Source organism: Callospermophilus lateralis, chromosome 10 (genome assembly GCF_048772815.1).
Source record: "Callospermophilus lateralis isolate mCalLat2 chromosome 10, mCalLat2.hap1, whole genome shotgun sequence".
Lineage (NCBI taxonomy): Eukaryota > Metazoa > Chordata > Mammalia > Rodentia > Sciuridae > Callospermophilus > Callospermophilus lateralis.
Window position 1 is genome coordinate 99,612,036 of NC_135314.1, and position 25,647 is coordinate 99,637,682.

A 25,647-nucleotide genomic window follows, 5' to 3' on the forward strand; every position below is an offset into this window, starting at 1 on the left:
GCCAGATGATTGATGCATACATCCTTCCTTTGGAGCATTATGTTTCTTCATTTAGCAAATATGTTTTGGGGACCTACTATGTTCTAATTACTGCTCTAGGTCAACAATTTAAACAAAATCCACTGGCCCTGTTACAGTTTGTATTCTAATATGGGAAAACAAACAATAAGGAAATTATGTGTTGGGTAAGTGCTATGGAGGAAAATAAACAAGAGAAGAAAAAATACCAGTGGTGTAATATGGACACAGCTGTAATTAGGGTAGCATATATTCAGTATTTAAAACCAGGTAATAGGATAACATTATTAAGGTATGAACTTGATTAGATAGGAAAGAAGAGTTCAAAGACCAAACCCTTGTTCATTTCAACACTTCATAAGGAAAATGAGGAGGAATTAGAAAGGAGATTGATAAACAATAGGAAAAGCAATAAGTTGAAAATAAAGTATTTGCTGGGTTGAAAAGCAAGTGAATAACACATTGTAAGACAGAAAGAAAAGATCAATTGTGCAAAACATTTTTTCTAAATCAGTAATATGAAGACTGAAAACCAACATATGGATTTGGCAGAATGAAAGTGATAACATTAAGAAGCAAAATATTTGTGGATTGTTTGAGGGTAAAATCCTGACTACAGTAAATGTAAGTGAAAATCAAGAAACATATTGCAGATAGTAAGACAGTGAATATTATGAATTCATTTATGTTTTGCTGTAAAGAATACAGAGAAATCGAAAAAGAGCTGAAGAAGTTAGTGCAGTAATGTTTTTTTTTAATTTAAGATAAGAAAAATAAAATTAACCAATACAATTAAGAATAACCTATTTAAATGCAACATTTGTTAGAGTGGAGAATTGAGGGATAAATGTCCTTTTAAGCAGAGAGACAGAATTGGGTAAAAGATTCTCTTTGAATGGAAGCCAGACAGTTCATGTCATTTACCAGTAGGGGGCACATATGATATCTGGTCATGATTTCATTCTGATTGTTTTCATTTCCATGAGGTGATTATGAGAATAAGGAAAGATGTATTAGTGGGCAGAGAAGACAGAAAAACATCATGCAGCACAGAGTAATGGTTAACAGGATTGGGAAATACAGTTATAAGTACATCATTAAGATCAATTACACCCGCCATGATTATAGAATCTCAGGTCTAATATATTGTCATTTTAGTGTCATCAATGACTCAGGCATATCTATGTTTACCACTTGATTTTACTCAGAGTTACATCATGACTTCTGACATTACATTTGCTTTCCATATATAACAAGAAACATGGAAAGGTAAGGACTAGCCCAGTTTAATCTATTTAGGTCAACATGCTCTTTTAGGGAGCCTTGGGGTCTTACAAAACTCTTGTCAAAGAGACTTGGAAATAACAAGGAGTACATTTCTTCTCCCAACAATATAATAAGTTAATAAATAGATATATAGGAAGAATGGATTTGTGGTAAAGCAACTAGCATTTAGTACCAGAATTTATCACTTTTTCTTCCTTAGGTTCTAGCCTCCACCTCTTTATAAACCAGTCAGCTCTGAGCTTTGACTGTAATTTCTATTTTAAATTCTGGTCAAGATAGAATTGACCAAGGCGTAAGAACTAGTCATGAAAGAAGAGTTAAATAGGCTCCTTATAAATAGAACAAGAGAACCTAAGCAAATGCCCTTGTGATGGTTGTCACATGTGTGGTGTGTGTGTGTGTGTGTGTGTGTGTGTGTGTGAGCTCCAAATTTATTTATTTTTTATTGCTTGGAGCCACTTTTACATGCAAAAAGCAATAGTCAAGTCACAATGAAGAAAAAGAAAAATGTGTTATCAAAATATGAGATTACTATACTTAATTTTTATAAAGAAAACAGATCTATTTTTTTAATTGCCAACCTATGACAGTTTGTGTTTCAATTCTACTGTTCTACCTTTAGATTCAAATGATATTTTATATAAAATTATAAAACCCAGTGTTTCAGATTGTTTTATACTTTTCCTTTCTAAATCATGCATTCGATTAAATATAAATCTAGCTCAATTTTAAATTTAATTTTAATTTATATTTTTATTTTGAAATAGAGTCTTGTTAAGTTGTTCAGGTTGGCTCTAGACTTGCCATCCTCCTGCCTCAGTCAAACTAGTAACTGGGATTGCAATTATGAGCTACCATTCTCAGAAGGATGCCTTATATTTTTAAGAGTCAAATGATCCAATGCTTAACTTTCTGACAATAAACGTATATTGTATTTTTAGGCCTTATCCAGTGCTCCTCCGTGTTACTTTCCTAAACAATACAACCCTTATGTAGTCACCTCAACTCAGTATTTACCAACGGGTATAACAGCCGACCTTCAGTGGAATACTAGAAATACTAAGATAGCACTACCATCTGTTCCCATTTCAACTCTGCGTGTGGAGGTGAAATATCACAAAAATGATATGCTGCAGTTTAAGGTATGTTCAATATAAACTATTACAATACTTGACTTGGCTCTTGAAATAAGACATTTTTAATAGATTAAGCATTTGCATTTTGAATGTAATTTTACAGGTTATTAATTAGCTTGATGATGTTTTGATTCTATACAATTTTTTTTCCACACATTAAATAAAGCTTCTCATCTTTGCTAATTTTTGGAATTTAAAAAAAATGCAATGGTAGTTTTTAAAAATTAAATTCTTGTTAAATACATAAGTTCAACTCTGAAGAGACACATCACTTGGAATTGTATTATGTTAATATAGATTTATTTAAATAAATTAAACAAGATGCTTAGTATTGTTCCTAATAAGTGGGCTGGAAATTTTACTAATGCAATATAACATACAAAAGAAATAATTTCTTTCAATATTTATAATTAGCAATTATATTTTTAAGAATTTCAAGGAAATCCATTAATAAAACTACTGGAAATTATAAGAAAGATCAGTAAAGTGACTGGATGTAAAATAAAATCTTCAAAATATATTTCTTGAGTTCTGTGTTTCATCATTTAGAAGCTGAAATTACAGTAGATCTTATTAGTAAAATCAAGAAAAAATTCAAAACACCAAACAAATCAAATCAAAACACCGAACATCATAGGAATTAGTGCACTGCCAATAAAATAAAAACAAATGTTGATAGATACTAATAAGCACTAAAAATCCTATACAGGACTAAATTTTATTTTAAATGTTAGTGCACTTTATATTAATTGTTGCTTTTAAACTATTTCCATAGAAACAACAGTGGAATATTTTGGAGACTTCATGCAATAACCTTTAAGTTGATCTGAAATGATAGACATATAGAAATAGCTAAAATTTAAAAAAGGAGGAAAGTTTTAAAAAGTTACTAAACTGAAACAATATGGATCTGGAGCTAAAATTGTCTGATAGATTATGGTAACAAAATGGTACAAAAGCATAAAAGATATGCTTAAAGTATACAATATACATTATGCATGTATAACATATGAATATACTTGGTGCAAAACTTTAATACCAAACAATGAAGGATTGAGAAAATTAATAATGATGAGCTACCCTATTTAATTACTCATGTAGAAAAGTGTTTGCCTTAAAGAACACCCTAAAATAAAATTAAGATTGAGTTGCATATGAAAAATAAATTAAGCATAAACTTAAAACCAAATGTAGCATCATATCATCTTGTATGTGGTTAGTAGAGGTCTTTCAAACTAACTACCACGGAACAAATCTCATAGACATCCCATAATGTCTTATATAAAACTTAATCATGGTTTTACATCAAAAAATAAAAGACACCTTTTCAGGTAAATGGATGGATCTGGAATGAAATAAGCCAATCCTCAAAATACCCAAGTTTCAAAGGCTGAATATTCTATCTAATATGTGGATGCTAATACACAACAAATGGGGGTATAGGATTTCAGTGGGTTAGACAAAGGAGAATGAATGGAAGTGGGAATGGGAATAGGAAAGACAGTAGAATGAATCAGATATAACTTTTCTATGTTCATATATGAATATATCAACAGTGAAACTCTACATCTAGTACAACCATAAGAATGGGATCCTAAATAAAATAAGTCATACTCCATATCTGTATGTCAAATTACACTCACTGTCATATATATTTAAAAAACAAAATAAAATAAATAAAAAGAAGATGAAAATGAGTAAATAACTGAAAAAGATATGACATTTAGGTCACAATTTCATCTCATGCAACTGAAAAGAATAAGAAAATCTCATAAACAGATATTTAACAAATGGAGAAATAAAAACTGAAAATAAGACTATTAAAATATTTATACTTTAAAAATTTTAAATTAAAAATTTAAGAACACAAGTAAATTAAAAAAGCAAAACATAAAAACTTTGTTTATAAACATAAATAAATGTTGAATAACAAACATTCCCATGAACAAGAAAATAACAGTTAAGTGTCACTCAACAATTAGGACACATTCTGAGAAATGCACAGTAAAACGATGCTGTCCTGTGAACTTCTTTAAGTGGGCTAACACAAACCAACACAGTTAAAAATATCTCTAGGCCATATCATCTTCTGGAACCATCATCATATATGGGGTCTGTCATTGATGAAAATGTCATTATGCAGCACATAACTGTAATTAACAATTGTTTAAAAAGCTTATAATTTAATATTAGTATTTGAGTACTTGTTTTAGTGAGAATATTAATTTCTGCAGTAATTCTAGAAAGCAGTTTACTAATAGTTATCAAGGACCCTAAAAAATGTACAGAGAAAGTAAAGACATGAATAAATGTGATTTATTATTAACATTTGTTGTCTTATTACATGTATGACCAAAAATATTGAAACAACGTTTGCATTGTTTATGTGTGAAAGGACATACACATTTTATGGTTCATTCATAAAATGGACCATTTACCTCTAAAAGCTTCGTTTTTGATTTCTTCTTTAGAAAATGACTCACAAAACATTTTTTAAAAGATCCCCAAATAATCAAATTGGATCCCATTTATATTTGTGCATCTCAAATGCTATGTAAATACAATAGGCATAGATTTAGAATTAGATATTTTATGCACAACAATTTTAAATAATCTTTTAGGACAATTACTTAAATTAGTAAATAATATTTGCATACTGTGTCAGCAATAAGAATAAGCTACATCTACTTTTATTATTTCTCTGCAATAGATTTATGATCCCCAGAATAAGAGATATGAAGTTCCAGTACCATTAAACATTCCAACTACTCCAACAAGTACTTATGAAAACAGACTTTATGATGTTGAAATCAAGGAAAATCCTTTTGGCATCCAGATTAGACGGAGAAGCAGTGGAAGAGTTATGTAAGTGATTGAATCATTTAATGTGAAAGATATTTTAATTTTAGTTGAAGAAAGAAAAGGTAGTATTATTATTTTCATAGCATTCACCATACTAGAATAGTATCACATTAAAAAGTTTTAGTCATATTGAAAAGTTGCCAATTTTAAAATTTTTAAATTAGACAATTAGTACACCTACAGGACTATCATAAAGGACCAGTGGAAAATTTCATTTGCATGTAAATGTGATTAATTTTAATTAATAAATATGAAACTTATTCCTTTAAACATCTAGCCTTCTGTTGAAGAGCATGTTGTGTTGGTAAAAATAATAATTGAAAATAAGTCATAGAATTATTTCATTGGAACTGGGTAAAGTTTACTTGGACTGAAATCTGAGTTAATATTTTGTCTTCCAATTTTGATGAACAGAAACTGAGATATTAGATATGTATTTATTTTTGTGTCACAGTAAATAAATTTATTTTTGAAATGCTGTCTTTATTTTAGCCAAACTATAGTGTATTAAAATGTATTTTATATGTTGCAAGCTCACTTTGCCAATCATCTAAAGATTAGATAAAGATTAGATGATTGGCAAATGATGCATCATCAGAATACAAATGATGAAAAAAAAACTTGTCTGTACTTATTTAATTTTTATTTTGTTTTGACAAAGTTTTATTTTAAAAAATGAGAAACTATTTTTTTAAAGAAAATCCTGATAAAGGGCATTATTTGTGGTTATTTGGAAGAAATTAATTTCTATTAAGTAGTTTTACAAAATAAATAATATAAAATGTTGAGGTTGTCCCAAGTTATTTATAATATTTATGTTTCCTGTCCTGCCATTTTTTTCCTCCTCCTTTATATTATTCTTGCAAATAACCCAAATAATAATACATTCTTTTAATACATTTTCACAAACAGTGATATTAATAACTATAAAAGAACAATTGAGAGCAGTAATTGGGAAGAATTTAGAATTAAAATATTTTTTGTGCTTACAGTTTATTGTGATACTGATTTATTTTTGTTTCATAGGTAGAAAAGCATTTATAGTGATGATCTCAAAGCCCAGGTGAAAAAGATAACATGCCATATCATATTGTGTATTTGAATCACTCTGAACTTCACATTAAATTAATTTAATTATAATTTCTGAGAAAAAGGAAAATGAAGATTTATTGCTTTGCTAACAAAAGAGAAAAGCAGGGGATTCCTGTCCCAAAAGCTGTGATTCTGCCCTTTAGCAGGAACAGGGGGCTTTTAAAGAGGTGGTGTGAAGGCTACATTATCCAGGTGTTCTCTATTGGAGTTGTAATTCACTTGTTAATTTGGGAGAGTCATTTCTGAGATGTTCTGGCATCATCCCCAAAGTCTGGATTACTTCCTTCCTTAGGTGGGTGTGTCCTTAAGGACAGAAAAATCTGCTTAAAAGGGGAAGAAAAGTAATTCTGTTTCCCCCGAGTTTAGGGAGGTGGAGAGACCAGGGAGGAGCAGGGAGAGAGGAAGAGAAAGAAACATGTCCATTTTAAAAACCAGTTGCCCTGGCACAGCAGCAAGGGCTGTATTAATAAAGTGAACTACTGTTACATTTCCCCACTGTGTGGTAATGCCTAATAATAATGGTCAAAAAGGACTTTAGAGTCACAAATTTTTCCGGAATCAATTTTGAGCCTGATCTAAAAGACCTATAAATTTTCCTAACCTCCTATGTTGATAAACTCAATCTGTTTTCTCTGATATGAGTGACTGTCTTGCTGTTTTTCAGAGACTGACTGAAATATTAATTGCTTTTATGCTGTTTACAAAAAAAAAAAAGTGTAATACTTTGCTGTCTTGTTTATTATTGGCTTAGCATGATTGCTTCCCTCTGTGTCCCTTGTCCAGTCAACTGTTGTCTGCCACTGTGGACCTCTGAACTGCTCTGAAGCTGAATGACTTTAACTGTCCATGCCTCACCTGATAGAGAATAAGGACTTTGTGTTGCTTCCCCCAGCTTTGCCCCCTTTCAGCTGGAAGCAGCTTGGAGATATCATCATCTGTTTTTCTGTTGAAATTGACATTAATTTTATTTTTAAAATAATTTTTATATAAAGATAAAAACATGCAATCACATTATACTTCTTATATTTCACATATGAGTATGTGAAACATATTTCACACACACTCCGTAACTTAACCAAAAGAAAAATGTGTCAGCATAATTATACTATGTTCATTTAGTACCTGGTACAATTAGGTACACAGGGAAAATTATTTGTTTTTAGATCACCAAGGAAAGAATTCCTGTCATTATTTGTGATACTACTTTGTATGTACTTTTCCAGGAATAACATTGTTTTCTTTTGCTTTCAGTTGGGATTCTAGTGTGCCTGGATTTGCATTTAATGACCAGTTCATTCAAATATCTACTCGTTTGCCATCAGAATATATATATGGTTTTGGGGAAGCGGAACATACAGCATTTAAACGAAATCTGAACTGGCATACTTGGGGAATGTTCACGAGAGACCAACCCCCTGGTGTAGGTACCAACATGTGAATATCTCATGAGGCAACAAAATTCATATTTAGCATTCAATCCTTTTATTTGTAATCCTTTTATTTGTTCAAGATTGAAGTATATAATGAAAAAGAGGCTAGAGATTATTAGGTCTGCTAAAATGATTTTTTGAAAAATATGTAAACAAAATCACCATAAAATACAGGTGAAAATAGAGGATAGATAACGACATGCATTAAAACACCATATTGTGATCCAATTTCTTAATACTTTCAATTGCACGGAAAACACATGGTTCATTCAGTGTTCCTGCAAATTAACTGCCTAGATATCTTGTAGGGTTTACTGTTACTTCTTAGATAATGATTTGATTCTAACTTTTCTTTTTAACCCATAGCTGAAGTTTTGCATTTTTGAGACCAAACTTTTAGCATCTTTACAGAATACTTTTATAAACTCATAACTTTCCCCAGGGTTCTGTCTTGTTAATGGTACATTTCATGAATAGCTGTGGCATTGTTAAATTTAAAAAAAAAAAAAATATATATATATATGCATTTTAAAATCAGTTATATATATACATATATATATACACACACACATATATGACATAATTTTTTAAAACATATCATGAAGAAAATCCATGTTAATAAAAACTAAAACAGTTTAATTCTTCACATATATATGTACCTAAAATATAAATTCAGTAACAGAAGCAAATATGTGCATAATAGCTAATGTTTTTATTGGGGTGTTCAAACAACTTTTGCTTTTTAAAATGACTTTTGCATGGCAATAAGTTACTGAGATTGAAGTGTGGAACAATGTATTAAAAGTGTGAAAAACTTTATTTTTTACAAACTCATTTTCTTGTAAGTTTTATTAATTTCATCACTTCTAGGGCATTTTTATGCAAAAATTATTGCTAATTTATAAATAAAATAAGATATCACCTCTGGAAAGAAATTCAATTATTCTAATATCAACAACATTCTACATCATTATAAGACATAAGTTTTTTATGGGTGCTACATGTATGCATATGAATATGTATGCTTTCTCTAAAGCAGTAATAGTTCAAAGAATAGGGAAATTGTTTTCTAAGAGAAATGTTTATTTAATTAAATCATAAGTTTTGTAAAACAAGAACAATTAATTCCAAGGTTCAATCTTATAATGAATTTTAAAATAGTATTGATTAAATTCATGTTATTGTTATTAAGTATGTATTATGCTTTTTTAAAAAATTTCAGTATAAACTTAATTCCTATGGATTTCATCCCTATTATATGGCTCTGGAAGACGAAGGCAATGCTCATGGAGTTCTCTTACTCAACAGCAATGCAATGGGTAAAGCAATTGTTGGATTTCTCCTAAAGTTTGTGTGATTTTTTAATAAATTAATATCATAGATAAAAATGGGATATTATCTTGGATTTCCAGATGTTACCTTTCAGCCAACTCCTGCTCTAACTTACCGGATAATTGGAGGGATCTTGGATTTCTACATGTTTTTGGGTCCAACTCCAGAAGTTGCCACAAAGCAATACCATGAAGTATGATTTTGTATTTATTTTAGAAAACGTTTTATCATATTACAAAGTAATTCTCTCAGTTCACCCATGCAATTTTCTTTTAAAGGTAATTGGCCAACCAGTCATGCCACCTTATTGGGCTTTAGGATTCCAACTGTGTCGTTATGGGTACAGAAATACATCAGAGATTGAGCAATTATATGATGCAATGGTGGCTGCTGGTGTCCCCTATGTATGTATACCAATTTTCAAGACACTATTAAATGTAAAATGTATAAATTTTATGTGTATTATAATAGTTATAACAGCGGGATAAAAAATTAAGCACTTCACCTACATGCTTTAAAACATTTTGAGCATTTGGTAATAATTCTTAATTTTTATGTAGTACCTTATGAATTGAATATGAGATTTTAATAATAATATCTTTATCAGATTGATAAAGGAGGAGGTATGATACCATTTTTTCTTATTCCTCCTCAATTCTATGACCTTAAGTTGTATTACTCAATTCTCCATGCACTGGGTTTGATTGCATAGATAGAAGAATTTCATGTTTTCTCTTTTGTTAGAGTGAGTAGCTGGGTAATTTTAGCTTTGTAATAGATAAAATTCATATGTTACAGAATGTGAGGCTTTGTAAAATACTCTCTTCCCTCAATATTTGGAAAATTAAATATTGTACAGTATCAGTCTCTGTAATTGTATTTTTAGCAAGGTTATGGAATCCCAGGGGTATTCCTGATAACATTTAAATATTGAAATGTAGAAGGCTGATTATATAGGAGCTCATTTGAAGAATAATTATGAAGGACATCATTATAAGACACTGTACTTACAGTAGAATCCAGTGCTACTATGGACATTATTGTAGGGAATTCAATTGTATAGTTTGATTATACAGAAATATGCAAATGGTAATTCATCATAAAATAAGGGGTTTCAACATTATCCTTCTCAGTGATATTTTTTTTTAACAACCAGGAGAAATCAAGTTCATGTCAATTAACAAAATAACTAACAAATTAGGTATTTAGGGTAAAATCAAAGATTCCATGACAAAATTAAAATGGGTTTATTTAAATGTGTTTGTAAATACTTCTCTGTAAACAATACGGATGTTTATTTAAGCTGGGCTATTATTTCATAAATAAGCGGGTTATAATACTTGACAAATTGGTTTCCCTTTTTATTTGCCAATTTTAGAATTATTTGAAATCATTCAATGTTACTTTTACAGTTCCGAGAAAGAGTGCAACATTTGTTTATGTGTATACTCTATGAAATCCTAGTTTTTCATTTAACATAGTTTCATACTACCATAAAGCCTCTTACTTTTTTGTTTTTCTATTTCCTTTGGAAATTACATAAAAACATACTGATTTAGAATTTTTATTTCCAAATCAAATATATTAAGTGAACTTTGAAAAAATAGAATATGCATATAAACTTGTTCTTAGACTATTTTACATCTTTACATGCCACTTTTATTTCTTGAGCATTGCATTCCATGATTAAAACTCTTTAGGATTAACTGAGGAGGGACTAAAGCTTTCATACTGCTGTAACTTTCAAAAGTATGATGGATTATAATACATTCACAGTTGTGTATTTCTTACCCCATTGCTACTATTTTCATATATTTCAGGATGTTCAATATACAGACATTAATTACATGGAAAGGCAACTAGACTTCACAATTGGTGAAAACTTCCATGACCTTCCTCAATTTGTTGACAGAATAAGAGGAGAAGGAATGAGATACATTATCATCCTGGTTGGTATTTATTTTTATCTGAATCTTATTATCTTAGTTTAATTAATTCTCCTAAAATAAGAGTAGGAAAGATATTTCAAAATAAAAACGTATTTAACTTTGGTTTCCACTCCCAAATCTAAAGCTTTCTTCCTTCAGCACTTCATTGTATTGACACAGACTACACAAACTACCGTGTATTTCAGGTAATTCCTTAGAGATAAAAGTCGAAGGCACGCTGTTTCTAGTTAGCATCCACTCTACAAACTGGCATCAATTTATACAATCTTTTAAAAATGTGGTAGATTTTTCTGTGATTATAATATTTTCAAAAAAATTTCTGGGATTGCTTCTGAAGCTTTTCACATTTAAAATGCCATCAGCTTAGTAATACTGTAGTATTTTATCACTATCTTATAGGGAGCAGACTAAGGATCCAGGAATCTCCACCAGAGAAACAAAAGCAAGACAAAAAGTACTAATATGCTTGCTTGACAAAATACTAATGGACATTCAAAAATTCTTAGGAGGGGGCTGGGGTTATGGCAAGCACTAGAGTGCTCACCTAGTGCATGTGAGGCGCTGGGATCGATCTTCAGCACTACATAAAAATAAATATATAACATGAAGGTATTGTGTTAAAAAAAAGTTCTGAGGATGTTTCTTCTGAGTAATTTAGAGGACAATCTAGTTACAGCACTGATAATTTTATCCTTTGTCCATGGAGAGCACAGTCTTATTCCAATATAATAATGGGAGAATATAATATTTCACAGTGACCTTCCAGGTAGCTATACTTTTATTCCACATTCATGTTATTTATGTTTAATTTTAGGATCCAGCAATTTCAGGAAATGAAACAAAGCCTTACCCTCCATTTGAAAGAGGAATGGAAAAAGATGTCTTTGTCAAATGGCCTAATACCAGTGACATTTGTTGGGCAAAGGTACTAAATATGTTGAAATAGAATGATTATGAAAATGCTATTCCATTAAAATCTTCCATTTACATATTAAAGGCATATTCAGAAAAACAGATAAACAAAAACTATAAGGGTTTAATATATGCATTCTTGACTTCAACCCAATTCATCAGACACAAAGAGTACATATAATTCATAAGACCAAATCCCAGGCTTATTTTTAAATTGTTACTTCATTATATTTCTTGTAATATTTTGTATTTTATTGTGGAACTACCATGATTAGAAAGGCTGTCCATTATTCTATGCTGAAAGAGCCACTTCAATGTGAGTACTTCTCTTAGAAAATATCTTATTAATAAAATTAAAGCTGTATTAAACAGCTATGCTTATGTTACTAATTTGAACAACAAATATTGTTTGCTCAATTTTTTTTGTAAATGAAAATATACATATGCGAATATATTAATATTTTAGATAAAATTTAATTTGGTTTTCCTATAAATCATGAAAAAAATCTGATAATAATATCTACATTAATAAAACCCACAAAAACCCATGATGGGAAACATAATTCTTCTAGGTCTTGGAATAAAACTAAAATATTAGTGATAAAGATAGCGAGGTGGGACAAAGGAGAGGAAAGTCTACACATCAATCAATTGTATTAATCAACATTAATTGCTAGGTTTTGATAACTATATATGGTTATAGAATATATTAACATCAGAGAAAGCTAGATAAAGGAAGTACATGAAACCTAGATACATTTTTGCAGTTTTTCTGTAAGTCTAAAAATATTCAAAAATAAAAAGGTAAAACCAAAATATAGATGAAATATTATAATAAAATTAATGAACAATAATAAAATATTAAGAAACTTGCAAGTACATAGTTTGGTATATTGGCCATCAAGGAAGATCTTTTCTACTTTCTTCTACTCTCCTGTTTATTGTTTTAGAGTATTATTCCTTAGAAGTATTTAATCTTTTTTAAATAACTATGTTTTTGAGGGGGAAGTGTTTACATTTTTTATATGGAGCATTCTAGATTCTTCAACATTCAAATTCCTAGAGCTTTCAGCATGATTGAATTTAGGGACTGTCATGTATTCTTACTAGAGAAGGAGAAAACATTGGTAGACAGTGAGGCAGGGGAGATGAGACAAAAGGAGGTAAAGATTAATAGGATTACTCAACTCTGCCCGACATTATTAAATCACATTATCAGTTCTTTTCAAGTAAAAAAAAAATACTGTTTTTAGTTTTCAATTCTGGAATAATTCTAGAAATAGTTCTAATATCACATTAAATCAAGGTTGGTGTATACTTTTCATATTATTTCTTAACCAGAACAATTGCTTACATGTGTTGTTTTCTAAATCACTAAGTATCACAGAAGTTGACATTTCTTTCTTAATGTTTATCATTAGGATAGACTAATATGGAAACAGGAATACTTTGCAAGATATAAATTTTAGAAAGAAAACCCTACAAACTGAAGAAAATAATTGAATGGCATGCAGATGGGAATCTTGAGGACAATATACTTCTAATGATAACATTTTTTTTCTGTGCATCACAAATAATACATTCTTCCTGTGTCTCATAACCATTATACTTACCAATTCTTCTCCCTTATAGGTTTGGCCAGATTTGCCCAATGTAACTATAGATGAGTCAATTACTGAAGATGAAGCTGTTAATGTAAGTTTTACATTGATTAATTATATAACCAAAAGAAATCCAAAATTTGGACTTGATGATTTTTCCATAATTAAATTTGAGTATTTTCCTCCCTCTCCTCATACGTTGCAATCTTCTTTAACTACCTGCAACTGCTTGTGTCGTTTGAAAAAAATTGCATACATTTATGTAATTAAAGTTGAGATCTGATTTCCTTCATACTACTCATAGCATGATTTGTGCATTGGGCATACATTTCTCATTCAGACATTTATGAATTCCTTATGAATTTCTACATGTGAATCTGAATTTTGGTTTTGCAGGCTTCCAGAGCTCATGTAGCTTTTCCAGATTTCCTCAGGAACTCCACAGCAGAGTGGTGGACAAGGGAAATTTTAGATTTCTACAATAACCAGATGAAGTTTGATGGCTTGTGGATTGTGAGTAAGCTTTAAACAATTTATCTTTTCAGTTATTTATTGTGGAGTAATTGTACAAAACTCCCTGACACTTTAATAATGTCAGCAAAACACTTTTTGTGAAAATTTTCTCACTCACATTTTTTCCTATGGGACTTTCTTAATCAAAGGACTACTAAAGTACAGTTTTAAAGAATTCAATTTATGTCTAAGGATGTTATTTATAGGACTTTTTCAACTTGAGCAAAGAACCAAAATAACCTGTTTTTCTAACTATTAATAAATATGTATAAACATAAACATTTAATGTACAAATAATTCTCAACCTCAACTGTCAGTGTTAAGAAAAATTAATTCATATATAATAAAATAATTTTTGTAGCAACACTGTCTTTTATACAATTTCCTTATCTTATATGAAACTTTAAAATCTTACTGCTAATATTTTCAGCAATCTAATTTTAGATAAGAAAAAAAGATTTACTTTACTACAAGTAAATATTTAATACAAGAGATTGTACACAATGTTTTCCTTGATATCTGGAAGTGACTTTTCTTACTTTGTTGGGTTTTCCACATGAATACATTAAATTTATTCTTTAAAGACAGCTTTATGGAAGTTTTGCTATGCGTCTACCTGGAGGATATAAAATTACATGAAGCATTTTAATGGAAATAGATATACTTTATATACAAATTTATAAAGTAAAAGAAATTCTAAGTATATCCCAAAAATAATATGGTCCAGGGAAAAAGACTTGTTTTCAGACGGAGAAAATCATGTTTAAATAATAGCTAATTCTTATATTAAGATTATGGTCCATTTGTATGTGGTTATAAGAGACTCAGATATGTGTTCAACAGAGATATTCATTGAACTTTTCTATATTTTTAAATTACATCTTGTGGTTCTAAAAGTGAAAGTGGTTTATATTAGGCTCAATGCAGCAGTGTAAGGAAAGGAGGTGGTAAGACAGATACTATAATAGTTTAATTTATGTCTTGGAAATATAAAGATCAGTTTACTTTTATGCATATAATACACAATACTGGGGAAATATGACATTTATGTTTCTCAAAAGGAGAAACATAAAAAAGTTAGGAAACATTGAGCTAAACTAAATTTCTCAGTGTCATTGAGAAGCTTTATGATTTTATTTTTTAGAATACTAAGTAAGTCTAAGAGTTCAAAACTTTTTTAAGTTTACTTGCTCTGTAATATTATTCTTTTAAGAATATATATTCTAAATTTATTTTTTAAATCTTTTTAAATCACTCTCTTTAGGATATGAATGAGCCATCAAGTTTTGTACATGGAACAACTACCAATCAATGCAGAAATACAGATCTAAATTATCCACCTTATTTTCCAGGTACAATATTATTATTTTTTACTAAGCAGTTTATGTATACCTTAGGATGCAGGAAACAGAATCCATGTCCTTAATTTCACTGCCCACCCACAGTCTGCAATTTGCCTTTAGCCATTACTAAAATGTTTAACACTATTTTGAAAAAAAAAATCCAAGATATGTGTTTTATTTATATGAACATGACTCTTAAATTGTTTGAAATTTTTACTTTGGAAATAATTCTTAAATTGTGTGAAATTTTTACTTTGGTTTTCTTAAGAATCATTCCAGATGTAAAAAAAAATTAAATAATCTTTGAAATGAAGAATAGAAATATTTAAATATTTTTTTAAACTAGAGATAAATGGAAAAGTATTATTTCTCTGTTCCTGTTCTAGTTTCATACATATAAAGTGACTGCAAAAGTCTGAAAAAAGACAACGTATTCTGAGAAAATATGGATCAAAATATGGATCGTGCAGCACTTTACTACAGTCTTTCATATTACTGAATATATTTTTAATGAAACTTTATTTTATCAGCATTTTGCACAAAAGTTCCTCAAAAATAGTAGCCATTAGGAGTGAACTTACTTTTTATATTTTTATTAATTCATATAACTCACTTATCATTACAGTTTATTCATTTAAAATTAGCATAAAGCATGCATATTGTTAAATGATCAATAATTATTTTAAAATGATTAATTTTTGTCAAAAGAATATATAAGTGGATATTATGTTATTATTTGATAGAATAATTTCTGAAGTTCTGTGTCACAATAAGATGAATATAATTGACAACAATGTATTTTATATTTCAAAATACTAAAGAGAGGAATTTAAATGTACTCACCATAGGAAATGATAAAAATTTAAGGGGATGGATATGTTAATTAACCTAAGTTGATCACTACTCAATACACACATTAATCAAAACACCACATTATACTTTATAAATATATATAATGCTGTGTCAATCAGACATTCAATTAAAACATTAAAAATAAAATGTATATATTTCTGAGCCAAATATTTTAATACTGGACACTATAACATATTAACTTTTTTCATTAATTTTCCTCAGAACTTACAAAAAGAACAGAGGGATTACATTTTAGAACTATGTGCATGGAAACTGAACAAATTCTTAGTGATGGATCATCAGTTTTACATTATGATGTTCACAATCTATATGGATGGTCACAAATGAAACCTACATATGAGTAAGCACTGTTTGCTATTATTCTGTCTCTTTTTATCTTTTTAAAATCTTTCAGATCTTAACATTAATGCTAACTACTTTAATAGTTTTGGGGACTAACTGTGGTAGTCCTTTCCTTCCCAATTATTCTATGTAACTTATTTCTTTCTTGATAAAACTGAGATAAAATGTGTTTCTATGTATGTATACACATATCTACCTATATACCTCTCAACTATCATCTCTGTTGCCATTGCTTTTAACTTTCAACTTTTTCCTTAAAGAATTCTAGACTATTTTAATTTTGTTTCCCCACCATGAACCTAGCACAATGCCTACAAATAGAAGGTTCTCAAAAAATAGTGTTGAATGAATAAATGAGTAAATAACATAATTTAATGACACTAACCATAACATTAAATCTTGGTTAAATTTATTTAAGTCCTTTATTAGCAAACTAGACATATTTTATTGATTTTTTAACATCTAAGTTTTAATGCTTACATAACTCATCTGCAATTTTAAAAAACTTCTATGCAGAATCAATAAATTTACAATTCTCTGAGTATCAAGCTTCTATTAACCCTTTCAATAAAACTTCCTCAAATTGATAGAAATGTTTTAGATTTCTGGGTACCCATTGTGGTATCCACTATTCGTATTTGGCTGTTGAGCAATGTGACTAGTGTTACTAAGAAACAGAATTTTTAAGTTTACTTAAATTTCATTAAATAATACTTAATAAAATGTGAAATAATAGGTGCCTCGTAGTCACCATATTAGAAGACAGTATAGCTATGGATTATTGGCTCTTGACTACACATTTTAGCCACCTGGAGATTTTTAACAAATAATGATTTATTTAATCTCTTCTATAGTCAAAGCACCTGTATTTTAACAAGTCCCAAGATGATTCTAATGGGCATCAGCTTTGAAAATAACTATTCTAGTATATGACTGATGTTAGTAAAAGAATAAAAAATATTTTGAACTTAAAAGTATGAATAAAATCACTTACTTGGTAATACATGCTTGCCTTACTTACCCACCACATTCCCAAATAAAGACTCTAAGTTAAATTAAGAGTGAGCAAACTGGTTTCAAAATGCCCTTTTACTGGAAAAAAAATATTACTTTCATTAGTCCTACTGACACAATTACTATCAACCAACATCAATTTAGTTAAAACTATAGATATTTAAAAAATTAAGAATTGATTGATGATCTCCTTAGCAAAACTTATGAATTTAATATGAAAATATGCAGTTTAAGATAAATCAAAAAACATTTTTCTATATTAAGGATAGTAAATTAAACTTCTCCAATATATTACATTGTCTAGTATGATTTCTGACATATTCTGTATGCTTAGGAAATTTAAATGACTATATCATTATCCCTCTAGGACTACCAAAATTGTGTAAAAATGTTCAAGGTAGAAGTAGGTAAATTTCTAAGTAGTTCATACATGAAGATAGTAAGAAAAATCCAGTTTGGTTTTTGTTTATTTTTGATAGGAAAAGACTTGTGTGGGTAAAAAGAACCATCACATGTTACCTTTTCACTGATTTGGAAGTTCTTTTGGTTAAACTTTTAAATTATTAGTTGTTACTCACCTAAGCAGATACTGAACACATCTCTGAGCACATAATTTTCTTAATACTATAGTTGAGTTGAAAATGATTTAAAAATATAAGAAATGAATCCATAAAAAAATTCACATTATTTTCTCAATAAAGGAAGTTTTAAATTTGTACATGATAGAACTCAAAGAAATTTTTTTAGCATGAAACATACTTATTAACAAATTTCAAAACTAAAATTTCAAAACAAAATCTTATGATCTAATAATACTGAATGTTTGATAAGAATACAGCAAGTTTCTATTTTTAATGGATTCTAAATATATAATACTAATTGTTAATATTTTTTAAAAATAATCCAAAAAGCCAATAAAGCATCTTAATTTCAAAGAGAATTTTTTATTTATTAAATTGAAGAAACAATCCATAATAATTTTCTTTTCTCTGAGTGACCCTAGCTTATATTCTGAAAGAACTTAATAGCACTCAATAATGAATGCATGGAGTATATGTATAAATTAATTCAATTAATAATTAAAAACAATAGTCAAGTGATTAATTTGATATTATTAACTCTAGGAATCATGATTATAACAGATATAAGATATTTATTGTTGAAAGCTTCAAAATATATTTAAATTTTTCAATTTAATGTTTGCTTAACATCTCCAATTTTTTGTAATATATGTATAGTTCTCTAAAAATCATTATTTTTCTTTTAGAACAAATTTTTCTCTAATAATTGAAAATAGTTTTACAGTTTTACTAATGCTTTTTAAAAATGTGCTAAAATATGCATTAACAAACCATAACAAAAATACCTGTATAACAGAATTAAAATTCTTTCTATAAGCTGAAATTATTTCTAATCAATTGGTAAGAATACAAATTATGATGTGGTTGAAAACTTATTCTTGAAAAATTAATAAAGCTTTTTTACTTGTGACTAAATTATTTTTAATGTTGGAACACTGTTGGGAATAATTAAAATATATTTATAGTGATGGGAATGTATGTCTTTAAATGTATCAAGTGACTTTTCAAATAAATATTTTATATTACATGTTACAAAGAGATTTGTCTAGTGTAAGAGTCTAGATTTCCTTTAGGAGATAATTATTGTGACAACTTTTAAAGCAGAATCCTTCTTAATCGGTTATTTGAGAAGGAATTTATTCAGTTATTAATTTAAAGCGGCATTAGATAATTTTTTTTTTTGCCAAAGTAATACATTCAGCAGATATAAGAGAAGAAATTCTTCAGGAAAATGTATTCCTTGAATGTGAATACATTAAAGAATTTGGAAAATCCTTCCCTTATATAAATTTCTTTACATTAGTTAAATGAAATAAAATTTAGGGGGGGCGGGGATTAAGTAACTCAGAACATATATTTCATCTGGAAATTTAGTTTGATTATATATTATATTGTTCTTTATATATATATATATATATATATATATATATATATATATAAATATACAAAAAATTATCTCCTATTAAATGCCAACAAAAATATATACAAATATTAATTTTCCTAAACTAGACCCATTTTATTTGTTATATGAAAACAAAGCAATGAAAATGGTTCCCTTATATCATCTACTTAACCTGGGACATAACATTTGTATCAGTAAATATTATATGATATTGTGTCTTTTATCAAAAGAAACCTCATATATCATCTCATGTCTGTTTAATATATTTTGAGTTTCCTGTATTTTTGGTATAATAAAGTTATTAATTCAAAAATTTCTTGAGCTACCTCTACATGGCAAGTGCTGTAGTAAGTGCAAGAGATACTAAAGCATAATGCTTGCCAGCGTAAATTTCAGTTTCATTCAAGAAGTGTTATGTACAAACAAATCATAACAAATACTGTGATCCATGCTGTACAATCAAATTATTCAATACTGATGACAAAATTAGTCTATGATAAAATTTGTTTAATTAGGTATTTGAGGTATATTCTCCTAAAATATTTCTGTGGCTTTTACTGAAAAAATGATTTTTGAGTAATATAGTATAATATTTATTTAAACTAATTTGAGAGTGAATTGTTTCCTATTTTCATACTTTTGTAATGAAATGTTCTACATTTAGAGCTGAAAAAAAGGGCAAACATGCAGATAATAAAAAATAGTGCTTTCTTCTTAAATTTAAACTGTTTTAAAATGCATGCTGTTAAAAGTCCTTCTCTGAAGACTGAGGAGGGGAGAAAAGAAAAATCAATATTAACTCATTTGTACTCATTTTATTGATTAGACAGATTCTATGCTTAAAATTGGAAGGATTTTTTTTTTAATCTATTAAAACCTTGCTCTCTTTCAACTACCCTCTAAAACAGAACATTTTAGCAGGGACTCTCTGCAGAGTAATGTGTATATTAAATATTGAAAAACTATAATTGAGAAGAGTGGGAGTTTTTCAATAATTAGAGCCTAGAAATTTATTAAAAATAACACATTGAAATAGAATAAAAGTGTTCTGTTTAAGTAAATAGTGGATATAGGTATTAGTTAATTTTCTTTCACTGAAAAAATATACGAAGTCCACTGAATATCTGCATTTCAATATTGTAAATGTTGGAAGGGAAGAAACCACTGACTGGGGCTCAGTGTTAGAGAATTTGCATTGCATGCATAAGGCCTTGGTTTTGATCCCCAGCAACTGCCCTCCCCACCCCGCCCACTACCATACTAAACAAAACAAAACAAAACAAAAGTCCTTCATACCTGTGAGGATTTCACTGTAGAGTGAGAGAAAGCTAAGCGTTAGTTGTAGTAGAAGACAACATAAACTTCATAACTCAATACATATCCCATAAAGTTCTCATAAATAAAAATGTTTGAAGAAAATGCCTTATGATAACAATTAAAATCTTTTTTCCCTTTGTATTAGTGCAGTGCAGAAGACCACTGGTAAAAGAGGGATGGTTATTTCACGTTCCACGTATCCTACTGGTGGAAGATGGGGGGGACACTGGCTTGGAGACAACTATGCACAGTGGGACAATTTGGACAAATCCATCATAGGTATGAGCTAATCTGCATCTTTATCTTTTTTGTTAATTGTGTTCACCTTTGATGGTTGTAATTCATAGACTTTTCAAATCCTTAGGATTATGCTTTTGGCATCAAATGTGATGACACACAGCATCATGAAAGGGCAGTAGTTCAAGAAACAGAATCAAGTTTGCTATGTAGAAATTAATGACACCAGGTAGCTTATTTTGAGAAAATAAATTTCATCCTTTTTGGTCTTAGTTTCTTGGTTGAAAAGGCAGGAGCTGGGAAAGAGTATCTAGAACTAATAAAGAAATGGGTAGAACTGCTAGATTCTAGGCATAAGAACCACTGAAAGATGCTCAAGAATGAAATATGTCAAACTAAATTTTGAAAGAAAATTTGAACAATATTCAGGTAACTGGTAAATTGGACATTATCATTGTATGTTTCTTCACTAATCATAGATTCAAGGAAACAGTGTTTAGAAATATTTCTTGAACAAATATCTGGGGAAACATATGTGTTCTATTTTGTTTCAGTGATCACTTCTTAGAGATTATATTTAATAAAGATAATTCATTTTATTTTAATGGATGAAACTTACAGTGAAATAATTGCAGAAACATCCTTTTTAATTTAAAAAATGAAACTGGAATCTTTAAAAAATCAAAACCACTAATATTTTCTTTTTTTCTCTATAATGTCTTCATAAAAGATTTGTACTCTGAATGTATCATTTCAAATATGGAAGCTCATAATGTCCATTTCTAAACTTCATTTGTATTACATAGTCAAAAAAGCAAGAATATTATAAGAATGAAAAACATATTTATAATCTGAAAAGGATTCATTTAATTGCAGACTGACATTAAAGAGTGTCTTCATTAATATGAGGAAAATATTAAAACATAAAAATAATTTTCTAAGATTTATTCTCCTAATTTTTAGGTATGATGGAATTTAGTCTCTTTGGAATATCATATGTAAGTAGATCTATTTCTCTTATTTTCAAAAGCTGAAAATATTTTTAAAAACACTAACTATTCAAAATAAATTATATATAACAATATCTTTTAGACTGGAGCAGACATTTGTGGTTTCTTCAACAATTCTGAATATCATCTCTGTGCCCGCTGGATGCAACTTGGAGCATTTTATCCATACTCAAGAAATCACAACATTGCATTTACTAGAGTATGTTCTTATCACATTCACTTCCAATTTTTTTCTTTAGTGAACCTTAGAATTTTGAATAGAATGACAGTCATTAATTGACAACATATTTGTTGTCACCTGTTAAAATGTGAATTACCCTTTGTGTATGTTCCTCTAAACTATGTTCCTCTAAAATAAATCAAGTGTAATTTTAATTTGCACTTTTCTTATTTAAATATGTATATTATGCTGTAACCCTTTATTATATAAAATAAAAATATTGCAAAAGATTTTGGGGAGAAAGAATGTATTACAGTGAATTAATGTAATTTTCTACTTTTATTGTTCAAATATATATTTGAAAATTTTGATTTAAATAGAGATAAGGAATCATGGTGGTTTCACTTTGCTTTGTTTCAGAGACAAGATCCTGTTTCTTGGAATGAAACTTTTGCTGCAATGTCAAAGAGTATTCTAGATATTAGATATACTTTACTGCCCTATTTTTATACACAAATGCATGAAGTTCATGCTCATGGTGGCACTGTTATCCGACCCCTTTTGCATGAGTAAGTGTAAAATTTGTTTTTTTCCTACTACAAAGAGATAACTTTAATTTAATGAATAATCTTATAGGAAACTTTTTTGCTGTTATGTTAACCAGGCATTTTGGGTTAATAAAACATTTTTATAAATACATCTACTAATAGAGTAGTATGAGTCAGAAATAAGTGAAACACATAAATTATTTTGGTTTTAAAATAACTACTATATAATGGGCATTATTCTAAATGTTTTACATGCAGAATTACATTGCATATATTCAGAATTTCTTGGAGAAAAGTAGCAATTTAATTAATTGAGTTTTAATGCATATAATTAAGTCCACCAAATATGCCTGACTAAATAGCATACCAATTCTTGCAGGAGATATACTGACTGGGTACCCTAGAATACCTTAAACATTCTCATAAGAAATATGTTTTAGATTTACCCCTTAAACCTCAATTTGATATATGACAAATCTTGAAAAATTCTTTTTCCTCATAGAGCATTGTTGCAAACATTTTTGCTTGTTCTAATTTTTAAGGCAAATTCTTATTCTTGATGTGAATATTACAAATATTACAAAAAAACCAAACACAATCCAATGAGGAATACAATAGAAGTGTTAACAATTAATAAGGGCTATTCTCAGCATGTGAGATAGACTTGTATTTTATGGCCATTTATATCTCAAAGGCAGATATCCACTGAGACATAAAAGAATCTTTAAGAATTTTAAAACACTTTGAGAGAGCTCTAGTGTAAGTAGGATACACAAATTTTGATTTAAATTGAGATAAGGAATCATGGTGGTTTCAAAATTTCCAAGTCACCATCCTTACAGCCCAAGTTTGTTTTATGGTTCTTTTCCAGGGTGTTATCAATGTTGCTTCCTAGTTTTTTTTTTTTTATCATATTCTAGGCAAAGTTAATATTTCTACATGTAAGACATCTCTCCTTCAAGGTGGTTTCTCATCTGGTTGGTCTTACATTCCATCACATTTTCTGCATTATGTAAGGATATTTAGTGATAGTTGAGATAACTTTGAATTCCAATTGTTGGAATTATCTCTAATGTTTTTATACTTTGTTTTTCATTTTAATCCACTAAAGTATGCTGTAAAAAACATGATTTGAATAAACATTTCATGGTATTCAGTAGAGATAAGATAATTTCACTTACTTTAATTACTTGTAATTATTTTTGTCAAGGTTCTTTGAGGAAAAGCCAACTTGGGATATATACAAGCAATTCTTGTGGGGTCCAGCATTTTTGGTCACCCCTGTGTTGGATCCTGTAAGTTCCACCACATATTTTGTTTAAAAAATGTTTTTAAGTTTATTTTATATGTTTTTAATAATTACATCTTTACATTCCAGGATGACACTGTAGAAGGTTATATCCCTAATGCTCGGTGGTTTAACTACTATACTGTAAGTATTTAAAAACTCAGGGGAATTGACTAAAGATGTATGCATAGAGTTACATTGATGTAACCAATGAAGTGTGTTCACTTTCCTCTTTAAAAGTATAACATATGTCTTGCTAACTATATCTGAATCAAATTAACACATAGTGAAGGAGGGTAAATTTTTTCTGCTATAATTTGTTAAGTAGTCATTGATTTCTTTCTGCAAATAAACATGAAAATTGAACATTACTTGAAGTACGGTCTTGTCCTTCATTGGTTATGATAAACAATCATTAAAGGTAATGAGATCCTTCCAGGGATCATGTACATGGAAAGTCAGAAATAGCTTTTGTGACCTTTCAGAATTCATATGTGTTCTGCACATAAGCTTCACAAAAACAAATAGCTATAAATTACTTTCAGAGTTATTATAGAGGACCCTATTTAACTAAGAACTATGGGTATGCTTTAAACAACATGATTCCTTGAATAAACACTTTTGTTAATTTTTAAACTGGAAAGCATATCTTTTGAGTTTATAAACATATGCCCTCAAGTACCAAAACTGCTGATGATCTATTTCTTATTCCTCTTGTTATTCTTTTCATCTCTTTCATTTCCAGGGTGAAGATATAGGTTTCAGAGGAAAAAATAGTACATTTCCAACTGACTGGGATAAAATAAATCTACATGTTAGAGGTGGTTACATCCTACCATGCCAAGAGCCTGCTCAAAACACATTTTATAGGTAAGTTAACTATTTTCAGGGCTCTGATTATGTTTTGTGATATATCCTGCTAGAAATGTCTGGAAAGGTCTAAGATTTTTCTCTGACCTGCAAGCTAACAAGTTTGCCTGCCATGGTGATGGGGATACTGAGTCAGGAATATCTTTATTAATGATAGCATAGCAAGAAACAGAAAACTTCACATTAACATAAATTTTCCTTGATTGTCAAGTCCCATTCTGGATGACATAAAGTAGACCACACAAATGCTATACATGCATCAGGGTTGTGTCACAGCTGAAGAACCCCAAGTTTAAGGGAGTCTAATGTTTTATTATGGGCCATAAGCAAACCCATCCATCCTTCAAAGAAAGACATCATCTTTATTATACTTAACAATGGTTAAAATTTTTTAAAAATCTACTTTATTGTTCCAGTGCTAATTAAATTTTTATTGTTATTGTCAAATGAAAAATATTAAAGCTCAATAATTTTAAAGTACCAGTATACAGTTAAAATACTAAAATCTTCTAATTAAACATGAATAAATC

The 25,647-nt window shown here is 29.1% G+C and overlaps 1 protein-coding gene across 2 annotated transcripts in view; it reads left to right on the forward strand.

Moving 5' to 3' along the window:
- Positions 1–25,647, forward strand: part of Si (sucrase-isomaltase) — a 77,578-nt gene that overhangs the window by 39,589 nt on the left and 12,342 nt on the right. For both annotated transcript variants that reach the window (XM_076867721.1, XM_076867720.1), the window contains exons 25-43: positions 2,247–2,447; positions 5,152–5,306; positions 7,647–7,815; positions 9,048–9,144; positions 9,238–9,350; positions 9,436–9,561; positions 10,978–11,106; positions 11,921–12,031; positions 13,651–13,713; positions 14,016–14,132; positions 15,397–15,484; positions 16,550–16,688; positions 21,150–21,283; positions 22,205–22,239; positions 22,334–22,450; positions 22,832–22,980; positions 24,170–24,254; positions 24,338–24,391; positions 24,993–25,117. In XM_076867721.1, the coding sequence (XP_076723836.1) occupies positions 2,247–2,447; positions 5,152–5,306; positions 7,647–7,815; positions 9,048–9,144; positions 9,238–9,350; positions 9,436–9,561; positions 10,978–11,106; positions 11,921–12,031; positions 13,651–13,713; positions 14,016–14,132; positions 15,397–15,484; positions 16,550–16,688; positions 21,150–21,283; positions 22,205–22,239; positions 22,334–22,450; positions 22,832–22,980; positions 24,170–24,254; positions 24,338–24,391; positions 24,993–25,117 (2,207 nt within the window). The remainder of the gene's footprint in view (positions 1–2,246; positions 2,448–5,151; positions 5,307–7,646; positions 7,816–9,047; positions 9,145–9,237; positions 9,351–9,435; positions 9,562–10,977; positions 11,107–11,920; positions 12,032–13,650; positions 13,714–14,015; positions 14,133–15,396; positions 15,485–16,549; positions 16,689–21,149; positions 21,284–22,204; positions 22,240–22,333; positions 22,451–22,831; positions 22,981–24,169; positions 24,255–24,337; positions 24,392–24,992; positions 25,118–25,647) is intronic.